We start from the raw sequence: 21,360 nt of genomic DNA, 5'->3' as shown, positions 1-21,360 counted from the left end.
GGTTGTTGTAACCTTGAAGTGTCCTGCAGTCACTGGTCCTTTGTTCCTGACTCGTCGTAAAGCGCTGCAGTGACCTTTGCTTTCCGTCCACAGTGACACCGTGGGCACGATTCACAGTGTGTGTGTGTGTGTGTGTGTGTGTGTGTGTGCGTGTGTGTTTTAAACACTCCACGTTCTGAGCCCATAATATAAGACTTTGTAGAGCTTCCTGTATCCCTCCTCATCCTGCTTTAGCACCCAGAAGCGGACGTGATGGAGAGCAGCACAGCACAGCTCTGCTTTCTGACTGCCTTGGCATGCTGTGGAAACGAAGCCCAGTTTACAGTATCTGGTCCAGGGACACGAAGCCCTCAGCGAAAAACCTCCAGCATCAGCCAGAAAACACTGACAGGCTGAGTGCGTTCAGTGTTTTTCGGCTAAACGCCGTAGTTCCAGCTGATAAAAGTGGCTCGGCTCAATGAAACGGCGGTTTAACCACGAGTGGCTCCATGGGGGAAGCGCCGCTCAACAGGTCTGGTCCAGGAGACGCTCTCTGGACCCACTTCTCTCCGTGTTTCGTTTTGTTGCTCTCCGGCTGAGAGCTGAATCACGTTACCCGAGCTGGGGAAGCGCACCTCCCCACGCACCCCCACACCCCCCACATGGGCCCCTTGTCGACGTCTGCTATGGGACCTGCCATAAAGACCACCATAAAGACCACGTCTATGGAACAGAAAGGTTCAGAGGGACACGGAGAGTGGATTTCTTTCCCTTAACCGTTTTTCCTTAACCGTTTTCCAGTTTTCAGTTGGCACACAGTTGCGAGACTGTGAGAAAAACTGAGATTCTTTCTCAGATTCCGCCGCACGAGAGCTTTTTACCAGATTTGGGATTTACCAGGTTTGGGAAGTTCTACCCACTTCGGGAAAAGCAGATAAGAATATTTCGCGTTGCCACGGTGTCACAGTCGATGTGAGCAAGATCTCCTCGAACGAGAAAAGTAAACTGAGATGACGAGCGGGCTGTTGGCCTGTCAGCGCTGAGCTCCACACATTAGGCAGAGGTGCGATATTTATGCGTCTTGGAACCGCCGCCGTCACCGTGAGCTACTGTCTGCGGCGCTTCAAAGGTCACCCCAGGAATAATATATGAAATCATAACAAGGCCACGGCCCCTCCAGGGTAACATTCCCCACAGCGTCTCGCAGAGCCCACGGATAATATTTCAGGGAAGGAGCAGGAAGCACTCTTTCATGCCCCGCTGAGACACTTCTACTCCTTTAAAAACACACGGCACTTCACGCCGCCGTACTTTATGTTGCCCAGTCTGCCATCAAAGACGTTAAATGCCACCTGGGAGATGTTTGACCTCCATCGGGTCTGGGCTGTAAATGCAGTGACGTTTGGCTCCGGCCCCCGAAAGAGTCTGGATTCTGGTCTCTGCTCACTCTGCTCTTTGAAACGCCGTTTCAGGGCTCTGACATCACGCCGATGAGTTACGGGAAGCAGCTCTGAATTGGTTCCTTCTGCTCGTGTGAGTCGCTCTTGTTCAACTTGGAGGTCGAAGCGTGATCCATGCATTCAGGGCTGTGATGGTCGCACTTCCTAGGGGTGGCAGTTTCTGTCTCCAAGGGATGGTGGTGCTGCACTTCCAGTGGTGAAGTTGGATCATGGGTCTCAAAAAGGCAGCTGTGAGCCTCGTGAGCCCTGGGCGCCAACCAGCCGTGTCCTCCTGGACCACTGGAGGAGCGGTGAAGAACCCGTGAAGGGGAAGCCAGGATGGAGAACTTCACGGCTGTGCACCATGTAGACCACTGTCACAACCTTGATGCCCCATGGGTTTAAATCCTTCCTGCGCTGTCTGCTTTTGGACGCATGTGCACGGGACTCGGTGCAGGAATGACTTGCAGCTGAAGTTTAGAGTCCAGTTCTCCATCGTCAGCGCTCAGGTGTAAACAGTATTTTTACCTTAGAAGATGGTAAAAATGGGGAACCACTCTGACATCGGCCACGCCGCGGCAGCGTGATGCTGAAACCTGGAGTTCTAAGTAAATGATGGCAGCTGTTGCGGTTCTAGAAGTTTCTCTACTATAGCAGAGAAAACGGCAGCTGTTATTTCTGCTGTTCGCTTTTTCAGCGCATAATTACCCCACATTTCTAATATCTGCTCAGGTGTCGGCTGAGAAGGACGACTCCCACCTCCAAAAAACTGGCGGAGACCAAAATAGCCCAGAAACGTGTATAAAGCAAAACGAAACACAGGCAGAAGAAAACTTCTTGAGTGACGACTTCCGAGAAGGAGCCGCGGCAGAGGAAGCTGAGATTACAGTGCCGTCGCGTTTGAGGCGCTACTTGTTCAAGGAGAACATCTGTGTGTGGAAAGATTGCATCTCCGCTCAGTGCGAACGGTAAAACGGACATTCAGTGAATCCCCACATTCTCACAGCAGCACACACACTTGTCCAAGGTGCAGTTTTATGCCTCGGGATGAGAATCCAGCCCCTGTCTGTTTAAGCTCACGGCCGAGGACGGACGCTCACGCTGCCTGGACTGTGTTTCTTTCCTGTTTTTGAAGTCCACTCATGATATACGGTAGCTACCTTTGCCGACGTCTGCTTCTTCTATTACTTTTTATAGCCATGTCCAGCAGCAGCTGCGAGGTCCTGCGCGTGACGGTTAACCCCAGCGCTGTCGGAGAGACTCGCGCCCCTCGGCATCTGCACCACCCGAAGGGCTGAACGCAGAGTCGGCCCCGAAGTGACAGTGTTTTGTCTCGGTCCGTCGTCCACTTGTCCAAATGTGGTCCAGACCTCCGTAGCGCATGCCTCTGTAGGAAAGGAGAGTATAAACATGAGGAAGTTTATCTTGTTTCACCGCACACATCCTGGGTATGTACTTTAGCACCTGGAAGTCAGTGTTCGGAGAACAGCTCAAGTCTTTAACTCGAAGGATGTCTCAGACAGATGTGGACTGATTGACCCTCACAGGCGTGAGATTTTCAACACCGCTGCACTGCACATTGCTGGGAGCAGGGCGATGTGGGCAAATTGAAGGTGGGGCACGCCGAAATGCGTCAGCCTCCCTGGTGTTACAAACGGTCCAGTTGCACAGTTGTGGACGTGCAAACATTGTCCACTGCAGTACCAGTTCACAACCTGCTTTTCTGTTTTTGCAGTCATGTAAATACTGCCTGCATTTACCCTCCGAGCCAGTAGATGGCGGTAAAGAGCGCAGAGTCGTAAACTAACGAGGGGGCCGCTGTAGTGCTCCTTGTTTCCGCAGTGTCGGCTCTTCCTGAGTGTTTGTGATCGATACAGGATGAGGAACATTTCACCCGTTTATGGGGAAAACCAGTCAGCAGGAGCGCAACACATCCCATTTTCAGTTATTTATATTAGTTTTGACTTTGGTGTAAACTATAATAAAATAACATATTTTCCTTAGACTTATGCGGAACCTAACGAGTGAATAAATGTGTATTTTAAGCTGTTTTTGACTCTTTCTTGGTGAGAAAGTGACATTAGGTTTGCCAGCAAAACGAGTTGCAGAGAAAGTACTGGTCCCGGCTGTGTTTGTAAGTCGAGGAACCGCTGCATGAGCTTCTGAGCGTCCGTTGACCAGCCACCCTTACTTGTTCTTCTCACGTTATTTCAAAATTTCCTTTGAGGTGTCTTTGCCCCATTGATGCATCCTCCTTCGACTCCTTCCCTGCTGCTGACCTGCCCTCCCATCTTCTCGAAAGGAATGTGCTCTTCATTCCCCTGAGCTCCAGCCTCCTCCTCGGGCCTTTTCCAAATGGAACCACACAGGCTGTGAAGAGACGAGTCTTCGGGAGAAATAATTAAATGTCATTTTCCAACCACTTCAAGGCTACCCGAGACCTCCCGCGTGTTTGGCACCGCCTCCTGCTTACATGTTGAGGGTTACTGACTTTAACAACACCAGCATGAGTCACCGTGGATACAGCAGTTGCACGGTGACAAAAAATTAAACCTTCCGTTGCCCAAAGCCCACACTTGGCTTGCTTTCTTGAAACACACACTGCCATCAAAGACTTCCCTCCTTTCTCCAGACACGCTGCCAGTGGCCCACACAGCACCAGAACATCTGGGTTAGCAGGGAGTCTGATCGTGGTGTAGGAGCTGCTTGGGAACCGTGAAATGTAAAAGGCAGCAACATGCCCTGTCATGTCGCCCTGAACACTGTGGATGTGTGTGTAGAAACAAAGAGTTCAACTCTTTGACCTTTGGACACAAGGAGTAAAAGCCTCAAGTTTGTCACTGAGATCCGTTGGGTCGGTGGGACCTTCAGAGCTGTTGAATGGTGGTCAGTTGGGCGAACTCTTCAACCGGTGGCTGGTGGTCGACTGGAATGACGGTGGCAACTTTTCAATGAGGAACATGAGGTCCGTTGGAAGAATGCAAGCTCTTGAATGAATGCTGAAGATGGGAGTTCGTGATCTTAGTGCCCGTGGATCCACCAGGATGATGGCAACATGTGAGTTTGCGGTCGCTCAATGACCAGCGCTCACTGTCCCTCCTGGAGACATCATCTCAGCTCTGTAGGACCCCAGCAGGGAGGATGAACGCCCACGCCACTTCCTGATCTTCAGAAGATGCACAGAGCTCAGCGCTCTGGTAGAGAGCCCAAGAGGAACCAAGAAGCGACCAGCTGGTGGGCGATGAGTCAGTGAACCCATTACACAGACAGAGCTGAATCCCTACAATAAACACCCTGAGCTCATCCATCAACCGCAGTTTTGGCTCCAGGGCCGAGAAGCTGCGTTCACACGGGTGAGTAAGAGCTAAAGGCGGCCGTCTCCTCCTGCCCTGCTCTTGTGGGCACTCCTGAAGCTACGTGGGCCAAGCTTGGGAACGGTGTCCCCGAGTCAGTCCTCAGCCATCCCTGAGGTTCCTTCTTGTGTTCCTTCTCCAGCCGCAGTTCACGCCGCTCAACCTCACTGTTTATACCTCGTCCGTCTCCTCCAGCCACCTGGCGGAAAACTGCCCCTCGTCCATCAGGGTCCTTGATCCGCTGCCAGCGGCTTCTTGTCGAGCCTGAACAATGAGCACATGTCCTCTGCACGTTCTTCGAGCAGCTCTGAGGCTCTCCAGGCCTCGGCCAAGAGGGCCATTAATGGACTGTAAGACTCGCCCTATTACTGGAGAAGCTTTTAAATGCGCTTTTGTTTTGAGAGACAGAGCTTCATTTGATGCTGGTCATCCAATCTGGCTGCTGCACTTCAAGCCTGATGGTCTGGAGGAAGGCTCTGCTCAGAAAAGCCATTCCAACAGCAAGGATATGGGAAGAACCAGTAAACAAACGTGCTGCAGACTGGAAAATGAGATCATTTCGAACCACTTGAGCATTTCGGATGCGCCGACTGGATGCGGAATTCGGATGTTGCGCTGCGCGTGTTCGGCGTCTGCAGCTCAGAAACAAAGGGCCACTGTGATGACCGAGGCCTTTGGATCAAGTTTCGGAGGCAGAGGTCACGAGCGAGAGGTGCTGAACTCACAAAGAACCGGAACCTGGTTCACTGCTACATCTGAGCTCGCATTTATACCGTTCACAGTAAATTCATAGTAGAGTTCAAGGAGGTTCATATGAACTTGTGTACATGGACCATCACACCGTCACGAGCCTCATCCAAGAACCCCAACTGAGTGCCTGGATGTGGTGCCCGTAACGACCGCGATTCATTTCACAGGAACAATATCCTACCAGAACTGGGAGTTGACCATCTAAGCAAACATCAACCTGCCCCCCCCCCCCCCCAAGAGGGGTGTTAGTCAGAACTTAGGAGCGTGAAGTCCGCCTCACAGCTTCTGAACCAAACATGTGGACAAGCACTAAAACGGGACTGTTAACTCTGGAAGACAGAATGAGAAAGAGGGCAGCTGTGAGCTCTTGACCTGCCGGCAGAGACAGAGTCAGGAGGGAAGGCAGCAACATGGAGATGAGGTGGAGAAAATGGAAGGAATGTTGCCGGGGGGGGGGGAACGACTGAGTGAGGAGTTCTTCACTGCCATATTTGTGGCTAAACAATCGGTGCAGTCACAGTCAGACGTGTGGGTGGGGGGGTTGCTGGGCCGGGTCTCACGGGCAGGTACACTTTGCATACCGTGTTTCTACAGTTTCCTTTCACTCCTCCTTTTCACGGCCATTTTCTCACATTTGAGCTAAATCGCACAGTTCTCTGCAAGCTACACACCTCGAGTCCAGGGCAGCATCCTCATACGCACGTGTTACGTCTCCAGATGATGATTAGGTCACGAATCACGAGGGACTCTTCTCTGGAAGCACAAGATGAGCGCAAGCATTGGCTCCCTCTGCCAGCCACCACGTATCAGCGTCTACAGTGTAAAATGTCCCTTCGTGGAAAACACGTGTTTTTCTGGAAATATTTACAGCACAGTTCTCATCCGTGTCCACTTTTTGGAACAATTACTACTTCTCAACAGGCTGTTGCAGGAAAGTGGGCCTCCTTTTCCCTCCTTTGTCCCCTTACTCCCTCCTTTTTTTTATTTTCCCTCCTTTTTAACTCATTTCCCCCTCCTTTTCCCTCCTTTGTCCCCCTCCCCCTCCTTTCCCCTCCTTTGTCCTTATTTTCCCTCCTTTTTAACTCATTTTCCCCTCCCTTCCCTCCTTTGTTCCCTTACCCCCTCATTTTCCCTCCTTTTCCCATATTTCCCCTCCTTTTTTACTCACTTCCCCCTCCTTTTCCCTCCGTTTCCCATATTTCCCCTCCTTTTTTACTCACTTCCCCCTCCTTTTCCCTCCGTTTCCCATATTTTCCCTCCTTTTTTACTCACTTCCCCCTTCCATTTCCCTCCTTTGTCCCCCTACCCCCTCCTTCTCCCTCCTTTTTCCCTTATTGTCCCTCCTTTTCTTACTCATTTTCCCTCCTTTTCCCTCCTTTATCCCCCTACCCTCCCCTTTACCCCCTACATTTTACTTTCCCTCCTTTTTCACTAATTTCCCCCTTCTTTTCCCTCCTTTGTCCCTCTACCCTCTCCTTCTCCCTCCTTTTTTCCTTATTGTCCCTCCTTTTTTTACTCATTTTCCCTCCTTTGTCCCCCTGCCCCCTCCTTCCCCCCTATTTTTACTCACTTTCCCTCCTTTTTTTCTTATTTTCCCTCCTTTTTTACTAATTTTCCCCTCCTTTTCCCTCCTTTTTCGTGTAAGCAGGTCTTGCAGAAACGACCCTTGTCTCTTTTCGCCTCTTGTGGGGCTTCAATCATCCGTTCTCCGTACCAGCGGCGAATATTCGGACCCGCGGCTTTCCTGCTGGCTCATGCGCGCCCTCTTCCGGCCGTATCTCGAGTGTCCGCGAGCGAACTCGTCGGAGGCGCTCCAGCCACGTGACCAGCGCGAGGGCTGCGCGGTTCAAACACACCGCGTCAGGAGGAGGGGAGCGGGAGGGGGGTCCCGGGGGTCGCGCGTGCAGGCATTCGAGCGTTTAGTTTTCAGCAGCGCGTGCAATATTTTCATGATGCAGCGATGACACGTTGGCTGGGAGGGAGATGAGCTCCTTGTCATCATTAAAAAGAGTACGTGTACGTGGAACAGTGTAAAAGTACAGTGTGTAACAGTGTACAGCAGTATAGCGTAACGACAGTGTTAGTAGAGTGTGATACCAAACAGGGTAATAGTGAAGTACAACAGTGTAGTGCAACAGTACAGTACAGTAATAGTAGTGTAAGTAACACAGTACAGGTGAGGTGAAGCTCCGGCACTGAGCGCGAGGGCAGTGCGACACGGAGCGTGTGTGAGGGACACCTGAGAGGTGTTCTCGTGTTCCTGTGTGTGTGTGTGTGAGAGAGAGAGAGAGAGAGAGAGAGACACCGGATCCGAGCGCATCAGCGAGTCTGAGCGAATCTCGGACCTGCGGCCGCTCCCTACCTATATAGCCTATATATAACCGACGCTCGCGGGAGGAGCGGCACGGGAGCGCGCAGAGAGCGCGACGGTTGCGCTGGCTGCACCTGCTTGGAGAGAGAGAGAGAGAGAGAGAGAGAGAGGAGCTGCGGAGAAGTTCGGCTGTGCGGCGACCACCACCGAGCGCTCAAACGAGTGATATTATCAGGAACAATATTTTGAATAACAATTGAATAACAATAATAAATAATAACGAGAAAGAGTAAAGACAATTGCATTACGAGCGGCTGTCTTTCTGCACTGACTGACCACACACGGCACGGCACGGTCATCGCGAGCAGCATCACCTGCAGCATCACCTGCAGCATCACCTGCAGCATCACCTCCGCTCCGCAGTGCCCGGCCGGGGGCGCGCAGGCAGTGCGCGATGCCGCTGCAGGTGCCCGACGACTCGGACTTCAGCTCGTTCAAGGCGCAGTGCGAGGACCACGAGGGCTGGAGCGCGCGCTACAGCAAGGGGGGTGTGACGGTGTGGTGCCGCGACGAGGAGTGTGACACCGTGCAGAAACTCAAGGCAAGAGGAGAGGGGCTCCCTCCTCCCCGTACCGCGCTGTACCACACCGCTGTACCACGCTTTACACATTGTACTACACCGCTGCCGTACCACATTTTACCACATACTCTCCGCCAGGTACCTGCAGCGTACCACATCATCGAATGGGTGCTGAACCACTCCGTGCCTGCGCTCTACCACACTCTACCACACTCTACCACACTTTATCACACTGCAGTGAGTGTCGCTCTCCTGGCAGAGCTGCTCTTCGACGACGTTGTGTTTTGCGATGTGGAGCGAAAAGTTATTAAATTCTGCGCTCTTGACACAGTTATGATCATACATAGAGAGGAGGATGAACATCTGGTTCATATTTAATAAGACTGTCGTCACGGAGACGATATTCACTGAGTTATGGATGTGTATGGAAGAGCAGCTCATGTACCTGGAACTGCAGGCACCGAACAGACTGACATATTTCCAGCAGGCGTTCTTGGGGGGACTTGACCCAGCAACCTTCAGGTTATCAGCCCATCCGTTATTGGTGTGCGGCTCATTGTTCCGCAAGTTTACTCCGGAAACAGGGCAATCGGTACCTCGCTGTTGAGCCGCTATGGTCTAGAACCCCTGCTGGGAGGTGTCAGTCCGTCCCGCTTGGTCTCGGTCCCTCGTGGTAGTGTTTTACCGCTGTGTTCCGGGTCGTTTCCTAGAGCGAGCAGAGCAGCCGCTCAACATGTTTATGGACCAGGGACACACACAGGGTGACCCGTGGCGCACGGTGGTTGCTACTGCAACCGTAGAGCAGCTCCAGAAGAACATCTCCAGCCACATGTTCCCAGCTGTCTGCTGCTGTGCGTTGATGTTTATGGGGTCCGGACCCCACGCTGGGTGGCATTACGTTGCAGTTCATCGGAGTTATAATTACCAAAAGTGGACACGCGTGGAGCGTGTCACCGGGCTGACGATGAAATGGACAAACGCGTCTCGTCGAGCACAGGAAGCGGTCGCAGCGCCGACCGCAGGTGGTGCGCGGTCGGTGCTGCGGTCGGTCGCGTGTCCGGTGCTGGGTTCAGCGCTGTGGTCAGTGCTGCGGTTGGTACTGTGACCGGCCGTGTGTTCGGTGCCGCGGTCGGTGCTGCGGTCGGTCGTGTGTTCGGTGCTGCGGGAGTCACGCGCATATGGAAATGGCGTACGGTACACTGTATCCGGGTTCGGTACCGTAAATGACAGACATTCGTGACGCTGTTGAGGTCGAACTTGGACAACGGTCTTTGTGTGTTTTGTCTCCTCGAGGACTTTGTTGCGCTTCAGGTGATCCGGTCACGTAGGGTGTGCACGGTCACAGACACACACGGTACCCCTGCCATAGTACCGTAGTACTGCGAGCCAGAAATTATTTGACCTCTTTTGGAGCGGCGGCATGTGGGTCAGACGCACCGTGCGTGGCGTCACGAGGAGAGACACGGACTCTACGGGCGTGTATCGCCGTCGGGCCTCGACCGGACACCGGCGACCGCAGGTCACACTCCGACAGCACTGTGGCAACATGACTGGAAATGTACAGATTTGATGCAAAAATTAATGTTACGACTTTGTGTGGAGAGAAAATATATTGTTTGTTGTGACATTTTGTGTGACATTGAACTCAAGGGAGTAAAATTACACTTGATTTCAGGAACTGTGGGTTTTTACCTTGCAAACACAGTGGGGACCAGGAATGCGTCTGTAACTCAGTTTGTTCGTAACTGCAAAGTGACCTTCGCCACTAAGTGAGAGTAGCGAAAGGGTTAATAATACACACGTCCCGCCCTTTACCTTCTCCAGCGTTACATATAGTGGTAGTAAATCAAAAATTGTTTTTTATTTTCATTTTAACTTTTTATTTTAGTATCGTTGCTAGTTCTGAGCCACAGATTAACAATGGAAGTAACAAGGTGGTAGGTTCGAATCCCACCTCTAGCTGTAGTACCCTTGCGCAAGGTACTTACCCTGAATTGCTCCAGTAAAATTACCCCGCTGTATAAATGGGTAAATAGCAGGTACGGTCGCACTGTAAGCCGTTTGGGAAAAGAGCATCATCTAAATCAATGAGTGTAAATGTACCGCGTTCCTCACCTTGTCATTGATCACCGACACTCAGGAGCTCCAGACAGGAGCTGTAAAAACCATGGAAGTGAGCGAGTGACAAGTGTGAAGTTTATACACTGAGCTACTTACTATGATTTACCTGGTTACACAGCAGACTCGTTTTTACTGCAGCAGTCCAGGGTAAGTGACCATTGCGTGGCGGCGACCCGAACCGCTGCGCCACCTGCTGCCACACAAACGCGCGATGCTCAATTTCTACCGAAGTTCAGTGTCCCTGTGCTAAACTTTCCTTTTTTCCATTTTTCGAAAGGAGCGAGTGCAGTTTTAGGTTATTTCTGATCTGAGAATATTTTGCGCTGATGATTATTTCTGTTCGCTCCTCAGAGAAATGGACTCAATGTGAGCGGAGCGCAGTAAAAATGTTAAGAATCTTTTTATAAAACGGAGCTGAAATGAAACGGACTCCATTGTCCCACGTGGCGCCAGGGGCCGGAGGGGGACGGACAGATGGACAAGCGGACAGATGGACAGATGGACAGACAAGCGTCTCCTCCGCCGCAGGTGTCCAGTACCTCTCGGTTTGGCTTTCGCTCGAATTGGACAACGGAGTGTCAGGACACTTTAAAAACAAGAGCCCTTCGTGCGTTGTGCTCTGGCAAAGTGTAGTAAAACAGAGTAAAATGTGTGCGGCGGGACGGCGTGGAGCCCATCGTTCGCGGGACTGGGAGGTGCGCCGAGCCCCTCGGAGGACAAGCTTCGGCCTCGCAGCCAGAGGTGGGCAGTAAGGCGTTAGGTTTACTCCGTTTCTCGTACCAGCAGGATCACCACGGTAACCCGGTGGAAACGCACATCCTCCGGAACAGCCCAGGTCAGCGCGGTGCACATGTGTCCTTTAGCCGCCTCCCCTTTACTGCGCTTGTCACTTTCACCCTGCCGTAAAGTCAGAGGCTCAGGTGGACGTCACTGTCCTGAGGTAGATGGACGGACGGACGGACGGACGTCTCTAGTCCACCGAGGAACTTCAAGGGCATGAACCATTTCCTGGTTACGAGTGACAGCTGGAACGACTGATGTCCTGCGGATTTGGGGTGCGCTGGGTGTGTGACACCCGTAGCGCTCCGCGTGTGTGTTTGTGTGTGTGTGCGTGTTTGCCGGAACTGAAAAGAGAACGACCCGCAGAGCTCACAGCGTTTCTGTTTCAGCCCAGATGGAGCTGCGTTCGGATCGCGCTGAAGGTTCCTCTCGGCCCCTGGCGGTGCCGCGTTACTCTCCGTACCGCATTTACTTTATTTACCATCGTCGGCTCAGTGCTACTTAATAACACCGTGTTGAACTTTGGCGCAATCCATAAACGTCGGTGCAAATGCGTGTCCCCGCAGGACTCGGCAAGCGTGCGTCCCTCAGGGCCCCGGAGGCGCGGTGCGCTGTGAAAAATTTAGATCGGAAAATCGCGGTAACGGTGCATTGTGCCGCGATGAAACCCGAGTCCCCTTTGCCCGTCCTGCCCCGGCGGCCCCAAAAAGGGACCTGGGTGACTTCGGGAAGTGGAACAAAAGGGAGGAACTCGGCAGCCGTCTAAGGCACGCGGGTGCGAACAGACGGCTGGAACGGCGCTCTATAATTGATGAGGCCTCGCGCCGAGCTGCCGTGCTGCCCGCCATCAATTATTAAGCGGCGCGCGGAGCGCCGCCGACCCCCCGTCCGTACGGAGCGGGGCCGGTTCCAGCGGGCCGCACGCGACCGCGGCGCCGGGGGTCGCTCATCAATAATGAAGCGGACGTCGGAGTCGCAGGGATACGGTTACGTGGCGCGCTGGCGGCGAGGCCCCCGGTCGACATCCGATCGCCTCGCGGCCGGCGCTCGGCCCCGAAAGACAACTCCGCCCGTGGAAAGTCTCCGTGGAAAGAAGACGTTCGTTTTGTTCCTCTGATCCGTCTTTTCCACTCGCCCCGCGTGCCGCCGCGGCCGTTTCGTCTCCTCCGTCTCGCGTCACGGCCGACATTCGCGCCACGAGGGCTTCCGGCGAGCGCTCGTCTGCATCGGGTCACATAAACGTCCAGTAAAGCGGGACCAGGTGGACGGGGCCTTTGGGCCGAAGTCCCACGTGTGACACCGCTTTGTGTGTGTGTGCGCGTGGCTAAATTGCTGTCTGTCTAGATTTCTCGACCTTATTAGTTTGCCACCCGATTTGTGTCTCTGCAGGGTGGGGGTGCGCGACTCTTTGGTATGAAACACATAGCGGGGAGTGTGTCATATGCAGGAATGTTCCTCCGTCCATCACCTCGTTCCACAGAGTGTAAAAGATGACAAAATGTGGGAAAGCGAAGATGCTCTGTGTGACCGCGGTGAGCGGTACGTTACTCTGCTGTACCTCGGAAAGAGTGAGTGTTTTTCGCGAGCGCTCCATGTTCCTACAGCCGTGATCGTTGTATCGTCTCCGATGATGGACATGGGGGGGGCATACTTTCCCACACGCTCCCGGGACTCCCGGCAGCAACGGCCCAGGACTGGGGGGTGCGAGGAGATGAGCGGCGCTCGCACCCGGGACACACCCTGCGCTTCCTCTGCTTCGCTCCTCCGGGTGGGCCCCGCTGGGTTCTCGCCCCCTGGATGGAGAAACTGGGAGGGGTCAGACCTGAGGGTGGTGTCGGAAATCGCCACGGAAACGCCGAGGTGCACCGCACCGGCTATCGATCCGCTCGGAAACTGGACACCGGGGGGCTTTGCAGCGCTTTCCGACCCGCAAGAGGTCTGTGCTGAGGGTTTTTGCAGCAGAGCTCCATATTTCCTATGATACACTCTTTAATCCCCTCACTGCGGCGCCGGTTCATTAGCTCTCGCGGCGAAATTTCGCTGTGCTGGATCAACCCCCCCACACACACATGCGGTGACTCCTGCTTTGCAGGCCGATTCATCTGCTGTGCTGGCGTTTCGCTAATGCTCTCCCCGGCATCTGGAGGGGTCAGCGGAACAGCGCCGCGGTGCTGCATGTCTCTTGGGTGCAGTTAGTGGGACAATGGACGGCAGAGCCAGTGGAGAGCGGAGACAGTGGAGAGCAGGACATTGGAGAGCAGGACAGTGGACAGTGGAGACAGTGGACAGCAGGACAGTGCAGATCGGAGACAGTGGAGAGCAGGACAGGGGAGAGCGGGACAGTGGACAGCAGGACAGTACAGAGCGAAGACAGTGGAGAGCGGGACAGTGGACAGCGGGACACTGGAGAGCAGGACAATAGACAGCGGAGACAGGGGAGAGCGGGACAGTGGACAGCGGGACAATGGACAGTGGAGACAGTGGACAGCGGGACAGTGGACAGCAGGACAGTGGAGAGCAGGACAGGGGAGAGCGGGACAGTGGACAGCGGGACACTGGAGAGCAGGACAATAGACAGCGGAGACAGGGGAGAGCGGGACAGTGGACAGCAGTACAGTGCAGATCGGAGACAGTGGAGAGCGGGACAGTGGACAGCGGGCCAATGGACAGTGGAGACAGTGGACAGCGGGACAGTGGACAGCAGGACAGAGGAGAGCGGGACAGTGGACAGCGGGACACTGGAGAGCAGGACAATAGACAGCGGAGACAGTGGAGAGCAGAGCAGTGCACAGTGCGCTTCTCATCTCTGTTTTGCCAGAACCACCAGAAGCCCGAGCCTTATTGCGTCCAGCGAACGGGGCTCCAACAGCTGCTCTACCTGCGGACGTCGGGACGGTACCTTGCGGTAACGCATCCCTCACACTGAGAGAAGCGAGCGAAAGGCATCCGGAACTTTCTCTGGGGCTGCAAGTGGCGGAGCGGTTAGAGCTGCAGTCTTTGACTCGGGTTGGAATTCAATAAAAAAGTACCCAGCTGTGCAGCGAGTGCGTGGCGTAACCACAGTAAATGGCTGAACGTATTTACTGCGCTTGGAGGAAAGCGTCACGCAAATAAATAAATAAGTAAGTAAATGTTTGTGAGGAGCGTATGGATGAGGTTCCACCGGTCACCTCACACCAGCACCGCCAGCTGAGAGTCGAAGGTGCTCAGCGGCCGTCACGCCTGCCCGGGTGAGAGCCGCCGAACGTTCCGGAAAAAGTCCCTCGGTCAGCGGGCCGAGCGAAATACGACCGGACGCCCGGAGGCTCCGAGGGTCGTGACCCAAATTAAGGAGGAACGGCGAACGTGGCCCTGTCACCCGACCCGCCCGTTAATCCTCGAACCGTTAACAGTCCCTTCACCTGCAAAAGGGCCCAGTCTGTGCTCCCTGTTGGGGGGATCGACTGACTCGCCTCATTTACCGCGTGTCGCCTCTGAAATATTCATGTACCCTCCTCGGCACACCGATTCCGCAGCAAATGTTCCTCTCGATCCCGTGTTCAGTGTGACGTCGGAGCCAAATTGGCCACTCGATCCGACCAGGGAACCGAGACGATGGCGCTCCGGTGTCCACACACATACACACACTGGCTGTCTTCAGATCTGGTGTGAAGCTGCTTTGACGTTTCATTTCACATCAGTCATCGGGGATAAACCACCTTATTTACCTTTGAGCTGATCATTTGACGTGTGTGCGTGCGCGTGCGTGTGCGCGGCTGTCTTTTCCAGATGAGAATAGTCTGCAAGGACGTCACGGCAGAGACCCTCTACGACGTCCTTCATGACACAAGCTACCGGAAGAAGTGGGACACCAACATGATCGACACGTTTGACATCGGGCGGCTGACCGTGAACGCCGACGTCGGGTATTACTCGTGTGAGTCTCCTGCTCTCCTCGCCTCACTCGTAAACAAACCCAGAGTGTTCTGGCGCGTTGCAGGAATACGTACAAATGCTTCATACACGCACACACGCACTCAACCTAAATGAGCTGTGTTTATCCTCCAAGCCAATAGATGGCAGTAATGAGCACCCAAATAGAGGAGGGGGGCGGAGCCGCCTCGATTCAACTCACCTCCACGGTGTTTACCTCGCTCGTGTGGTGTGTCTGAGTGCTGGGGGTGACGAACGACGACAAAATGACGAACTTTGTGCGGGTTCATGGGATGAGCTGGCCAAGAATGAACATTACACGGGAGTTTCTGGAGTTGACATTAGCTTTTAACGTTCATGTAAATCCGAGTTAAAAACAGAGTTAAAACAAAGATAACCGTATTTGCGATTTTTACAGAATCTAAGCAGCGAGTAAATCGAGGGACATTTACATTATGAAGCGTTCGTAGATTATGACTTAGCAGTGAAAGTGAGTGAGTTACGAACAAAACGAGTTACAAACAGTCCCCGTAGTGAAGTGGTGAACGTCGACCCCCCCGCAGCATTAATTATTCAACATTCATAACTGTGAATAAAGGGAAGAGCTGAGAAATATCACTTTAAAAGCTCTTCTCTTTGGAGCCTTTGGGAACAGAAGCCATAAAGATGGTGAAGAAGGAAGGAAAGAGAACAAACTCGCCCCTGGGAATCATGGGAGTGACAGCGCTCTGCCAGCAGGAGCTCAGTGCACCCTGAGTGCCTTAACCGTCTACCCCTTCGGCCCCTTTACCGATTCACCTCAGTGATTTATTTTCAGTTATAGCTTAAAAACAGCACAGGGATGGCTGGTAGTGTAGTGGTCAGTGCTGTTGCCTTGGGATCCAAAGGTTGCAGGTTTGATTCCCCTCTGGCTATAATACTCTTGAGGAAGGTAGTTACCCTCAATTACTCCAGTAAATTTACCTAGCTGTATAAAGAGGTAAATAATTATAACCTTATCACTATAAGTTGCTTTGGAGAAAAGTGTCAGCTCAACAAATAAATGTAAATATCTTCTTTGAGGATGAAAGGGCTCCGCGTTTTGGGGTATGTCAGTGTGTCCGATCCTCTCCTAGGATCAGTGAGGAACCAGTTGAAAATGGACCTTTGCGGAGCTGCGGATTGTGTATGAAATATAGATTTGAGGACGTAGAGTGCAGTGTGTTCAGCGTCGGTGCCGCAACAACCCTCAAATCATCTCTCTGCTCTTGAGCTTTATTAATATCGAATGGAGATTTTTTTTGCTCCGTGGCCCTTTCGTACCCTAAACCCCGTCCCTCCCGACAGCTGGGAACGTGGACAAGCAATTCAGGCCAAGTGCTTCTTTACCCCCTGGCTTAGCAGCAGGTCTCCGAGCAGGATTTGAACATGCCGCCTACCGGTGCACCTGTAGCCCTCTGTGGTGGCTCTATTTGATCCAACAGGATTCCCCTTGACAACCCTCCTCGAGGGTACCACAGAGGAGCCCCATCTGGGACTCGAACCAACAGTCTTCAGGTGACAGGTGCGAGTCCTCACAGCTGTCCTGCTCCCTCTTGTGCTTCCAGGGAGGTGTCCCAGCCCTCTGAAGAACCGGGACTTCGTCACCATGCGATCGTGGCTCCCGCTGGGCAGCGACTACATGATCATCAACTACTCCGTCAAACACCCGGTGGGTCCCTGGCACCCGAGACGCCGAGCGTGAGTCGCCGGGGCAGCTGGGCCCTGCGCCTCGGGGACGAACCTCTGGTGGCGGTGGGCCATCTAGTGGTGGAAGGTCACGCTACCAGACGAGCATTAAGTGCGTTTGCCTCCTTGGTGATGGGTTCAGATCTCAGCTCAGAATGGTTTCCGTGGAGCCGCAGCATTCATTTTAAAGTGTGCGTTGACCTTAACCGCTTTCCTCTCAGCGTGACCCCACCCCCCCACTCAGCGTCACCCCGTCCATGTGCTGCAACACTCTGTGTGGTGTCAGGACCCACGTGTGTAAAGTCAGTGGAACAAACAGCACGTACATTTTGACTTTAGGTAATAATTACACCAGGGCGTAATTCTGGAACATTCATTCCTTCATCTGACACATTTCTCCAAAGAGGCCTACAATTACTGACCCACTTAAACAGCTGAGTAATTTTACGGGAGTAATTTAGGGCAAGCACCTTGCTCAAGGGTACTACAGCCAGAGATGGGATTCGAACCTGCGATTTTTGTGGCCAAAGGCAGCAACTCTCACCGGTACGCTACCAGCCGTCCCGATGCTAGGAAACCAGAGCACCCGGAGGAAACTCACGCACTACACACAGACCGATCCGGATCCAGCCCTGTCCGAGTCCACAGCCCAGTTCTGCGAAGATGTTGTTTAGCCGCAGGGCGGTGACTCCAGCACGGGTTCGATCACCCATGAACTTGTCGCCCTGCAGCAGTTTCCCCCGAAGAAGGACTACGTGCGAGCCGTGTCGCTCCTCACCGGCTACCTGATCCAGTCCAATGGCGCCAACTGCTGCACCTTGTACTACCTGACGCAGGTGGACCCCAGAGGTGAGGGACACACCGTCCGCTCTGGATGAGACCGTGGCACCACACGGCGTCCTCTTCCGGGCTCTTCGGGCGCTGACGTCTCTCGCTCTCTCTCTGCGTCCGTACGAGGCCTGTGTCCCGGGGCCCAGCTGGCGGCGCTGGTGCAGGCCCACGGCCCACGATGCACTGCTCTGCCTGTCCCAGGCGGGAGATAAGCAGCATCCTAAGCGGGTTTTTGCATGCTGTGTGTGTGAGAAAGAGAGAAGAGATTCCTCATCATCGCCATCACCGTGTGTGAACTCACCTCCTGCTCTTTCTGCTCCAGGTTCCTTACCGAAGTGGGTGGTGAACAAAGTATCCCAGTTTGTTGCCCCAAAGGTAAAGAACACACACTTTGTGTGTTTCCGCTTCTCAGCTCTGTTCGTGTCACTGTGGTCCAAGAAGAGGACAGAGACTCTTCAGGTCCTTCTCCCAAAACCGCAGTCCCTCTGGTCTCCAGGACGGAGGCAGGATGGGGACAGATCAGGGACCGGATGGGGAGAGGAGAGGACAAGGATGGGGACAGGGAGAGGACAGGAGAGGGACGGGGAGAGGAGAGGGAGAGGGATAGGGAGAGGGGAGGGACAGGGAGAGGACAGGACAAGGTCAGGGAGAGGACAGGAGAGGGACAGGACAAGGAAGGGGAGAGGAGAGGAGAGGAGAGGGACAGGGAGAGGACAGGACAGGGGCAGGAAGAGTGAGAGGAAACAGACAGGGAGAGGACAGGAGAGGGACAGAACAAGGACGGGGAGAAGAGAGAGACAGGGTGAAGAGAGGACAGGAGAGGGACGGGGAGAGGATAGGAGGGGGACGGGGAGAGGACAGGGGCAGGGAGAGGGAGAGGAAAGGGACAGGACAGGAGAGGGACAGAACAAGGACGGGGAGAGGAGAGGGACAGGGAGAGGACAGGGAGAGGAGAGGGACAGGGAGAGGGAGAGGAAAGGGACAGGGAGAGGGAGAGGAAAGGGACAGGGAGAGGACAGGAGAGGGAAGGGACAGGGGGAGGACAGGACAGGGGCAGGACAAGGACGGGGAGAGGAGAGGGACAGCACAGGAAGCCACAAGAACAGAGTTTCGTTAAACCCATCAAATCAGCACTACTGTCCCCATGTGTGCTTTGTTTTTCAATAATCTGTGACCTGAAGGAATGTTTCACTCTTGAACAAAGAGACAGCTGGTACTGTATTGGTGAGGTTTGCTCCCTTCAGACCCAAAGGTTGTGGGTTCAAATCCCCAGCTATATCCTTGAGCAAGGTACTTACCTTAAATTACTGTAGTAAAATGACCCCACTGTATAAGTGGGTAAATCAGTGTGAGCTGATTTTGAGAAAATCATCACTTAAATAAACATGTGTATAGGTCTAAAGAGTCTTGCAGGGGGTCTCTGAACAAATCATGTCCTTTTCCGCAAAATAACATAAAGTTGCTTTGCTATTTTTTGCCCTTTTGAAAACTTCCTGATGTGCCACTAAAAAATTATGTACATAAAGCTATTTTAGAATAACTGCAGGAGTCTTTAAAAAGTTTTTAAGCATATTTCACTGAGGCCACACAACTGTATGTTTATTTTTATTTCCAAAGATGAGCAAAGACCACGTTTGGTCTTCAGTTTGCATGGAGCCTATTTACTAAGAGGCACTTCCTGTTTTTCCAAAGACCGTCCAATAGGAGGAGAGTATCCGCTCCTGGCCCCGCCCCTCAGTCACGTGTCACTTCTCCGACTCTCCCATTGGCTGTGTATCTCTACAGCCCTCAATGAATGAGGATAAATGGCGCCTTGGGGCAGAAGTTGAGTTTGTAATGGATTTGACTTGTTTCTGACAGGAAGTTCAGGATATGAAGTAATTCTGTACAAACAGCACACCCTGATACCAATACCAAAAATTTAATTTTATGTACACTTGGTGGCTACTATGAAATTGTAGGTTAAAGGATAATTTTCCAAAATATTTTACAATGTTTGACCTAACAGCTGGATATTTTTACCGTGGTAGTTCAGGGTAAGAACTGAGCAGTAGTGGGGAGTGGAATGGCAGCTGGAAACCTTCAGAAAATGAATTATTTAGCCTGATTCGATGCATTTCACTGAGGGCTGTCTAATGAGGCCCCTTGAGGTTGGTCTCTTCTAGAAAGTTCTCTGGTGCCAATTGAGAGTCCAGCAGAAGGGCCCCTTTTTCCATGGCCTCAGGAATCCTAGGGTCCTGCAATCTCGCCGTTCTGCCGCCCGGTGGCCGAAGGGTGTCTCGACAACATGAAGGGAGAAGCACTTCCTCAGTGGAGTTTTTACTGCGGTGTCCCATGGGACACTTTGGAGGACAATGTCCAGGTGTGGACTCTAGGAGATGTCGCAGTTTAATCTCAAAGCATCGTTATTACTCGTTCATACGTGTGACACGTGTCTCCAGGGCCGCTTGCAATGTAAGGTGTGTACCCTGAGCTATTTACCCTGCTTTACCCATTTATTAGCCACAGCAGGGTAATTTTACCCTATCAGTTCAGGGCAAGTACCTTGATCAAGGCCACTGCATCAGGATGGAGATTCGGATGTTGACAGTAACCACTACGCCCCCTGCTGCTCTCGATCATTCTACAGCAGCCTTGCGCCATGTCTCTGACATGCTGTGACATTACTGCTCTGTGTGTGTGTGTGTGTGTGTGTGTGTGTGTGTGCATGCGTGCGTGCGTGCGTGCGTGCGTGCGTGCGAGCGACCCCCCCCCCAGGCTATGAGGAAGATCTACAAGGCCTGTCTGAAGTACCCCGAGTGGAAGAGGAAGCACAACCCGAACCTGAAGCCCTGGATGTACCCGGAGCAGAACACGCTGCCCTGCATCAGCCTGTCGGAGCTGACGCTGCAACGCGCCGATTCGCTCGAGAACATCGACGAGAGCGGCCTGAGCGAAGAGAAGGCGCAGCACAGCGACGACGAGGAGCCTGCGTCCTAAGCGTCCCGAACACGCCCGCGTGTGTGTGAGAGCGTGTGCCTGTGTGTGTGTGTGAGAGTCTCCTGAAATCACTTTGGTCTTGTTCTTTTGGAGGTAACCACACCGACCCTAAAAGTCAGCACGCTCTCTGTGTGTGTGTGTGTGTGTGCGTGTGTGAGTGTTTCTTCACAGCCGTACTTGTGTTCCCTCTCTCTGCGCACGCTGCTCACGTGAACACGCAGACGCCCGACCCCTGAGGGCCCCATTCTCGCACTGTTGGGGGCGAACAGCCGTGTGGAAACACGAGGGCACCGTTGAGCGACGCCCTGCCAGTCCCGTGTCGCTGTCGGCTGCGGCTGCGGGTGCGAAGCCCTTCAGTCGCAGGCGCATGAGATGAGCAGGACTTCCTGTCGGGCCCCGACGTGGCGAACGCAAAGCAGCTGCCGGGGGGACGAAAAAGGCAGGGCATCTCACACGGGCACACACACACACACACACACACACACACACACACACACACACACACCTTTCCTCTACACGCCAGCAGACAGGAGTGCTCCACTGGCGCGGCCACACGATGGCGACACCACGGACACGCCGCACCTCACACTCCCTCAATACGGAGACCGAAAACAAGAG

At 53.4% G+C, this 21,360-nt stretch overlaps 1 protein-coding gene across 1 annotated transcript; it reads left to right on the top strand.

The window, feature by feature from the left end:
• Window positions 1-8,084: 8,084 nt before the first annotated feature.
• Window positions 8,085-20,764, top strand: stard15 (StAR-related lipid transfer (START) domain containing 15). The gene is made up of 6 exons (XM_018733477.2): window positions 8,085-8,433; window positions 15,082-15,229; window positions 16,812-16,915; window positions 17,664-17,781; window positions 18,086-18,138; window positions 20,521-20,764. The coding sequence occupies exons 1-6, from the start codon at window positions 8,287-8,289 to the stop codon at window positions 20,740-20,742; spliced, it is 792 nt and encodes a 263-aa protein (XP_018588993.1). The 5' UTR covers window positions 8,085-8,286; the 3' UTR covers window positions 20,743-20,764.
• Window positions 20,765-21,360: the final 596 nt, after the last annotated feature.

Source organism: Scleropages formosus, chromosome 13 (genome assembly GCF_900964775.1).
Source record: "Scleropages formosus chromosome 13, fSclFor1.1, whole genome shotgun sequence".
NCBI classification, from domain to species: Eukaryota; Metazoa; Chordata; class Actinopteri; order Osteoglossiformes; family Osteoglossidae; genus Scleropages; species Scleropages formosus.
This window is presented reverse-complemented; position numbering and strand designations above follow the sequence as displayed.

Excerpts from the sequence above, each read along its gene's own strand:
- stard15 (XM_018733477.2), top strand. The coding sequence starts at position 8,287 with ATGCCGCTGCAGGTGCCCGACGACTCGGACTTCAGCTCGTTCAAGGCG. Across the intron at positions 15,230-16,811 it reads CGACGTCGGGTATTACTCGT|GGAGGTGTCCCAGCCCTCTG; the intron begins GTGAGTCTCCTG and ends TTGTGCTTCCAG. Across the intron at positions 18,139-20,520 it reads CCCAGTTTGTTGCCCCAAAG|GCTATGAGGAAGATCTACAA; the intron begins GTAAAGAACACA and ends CCCCCCCCCCAG.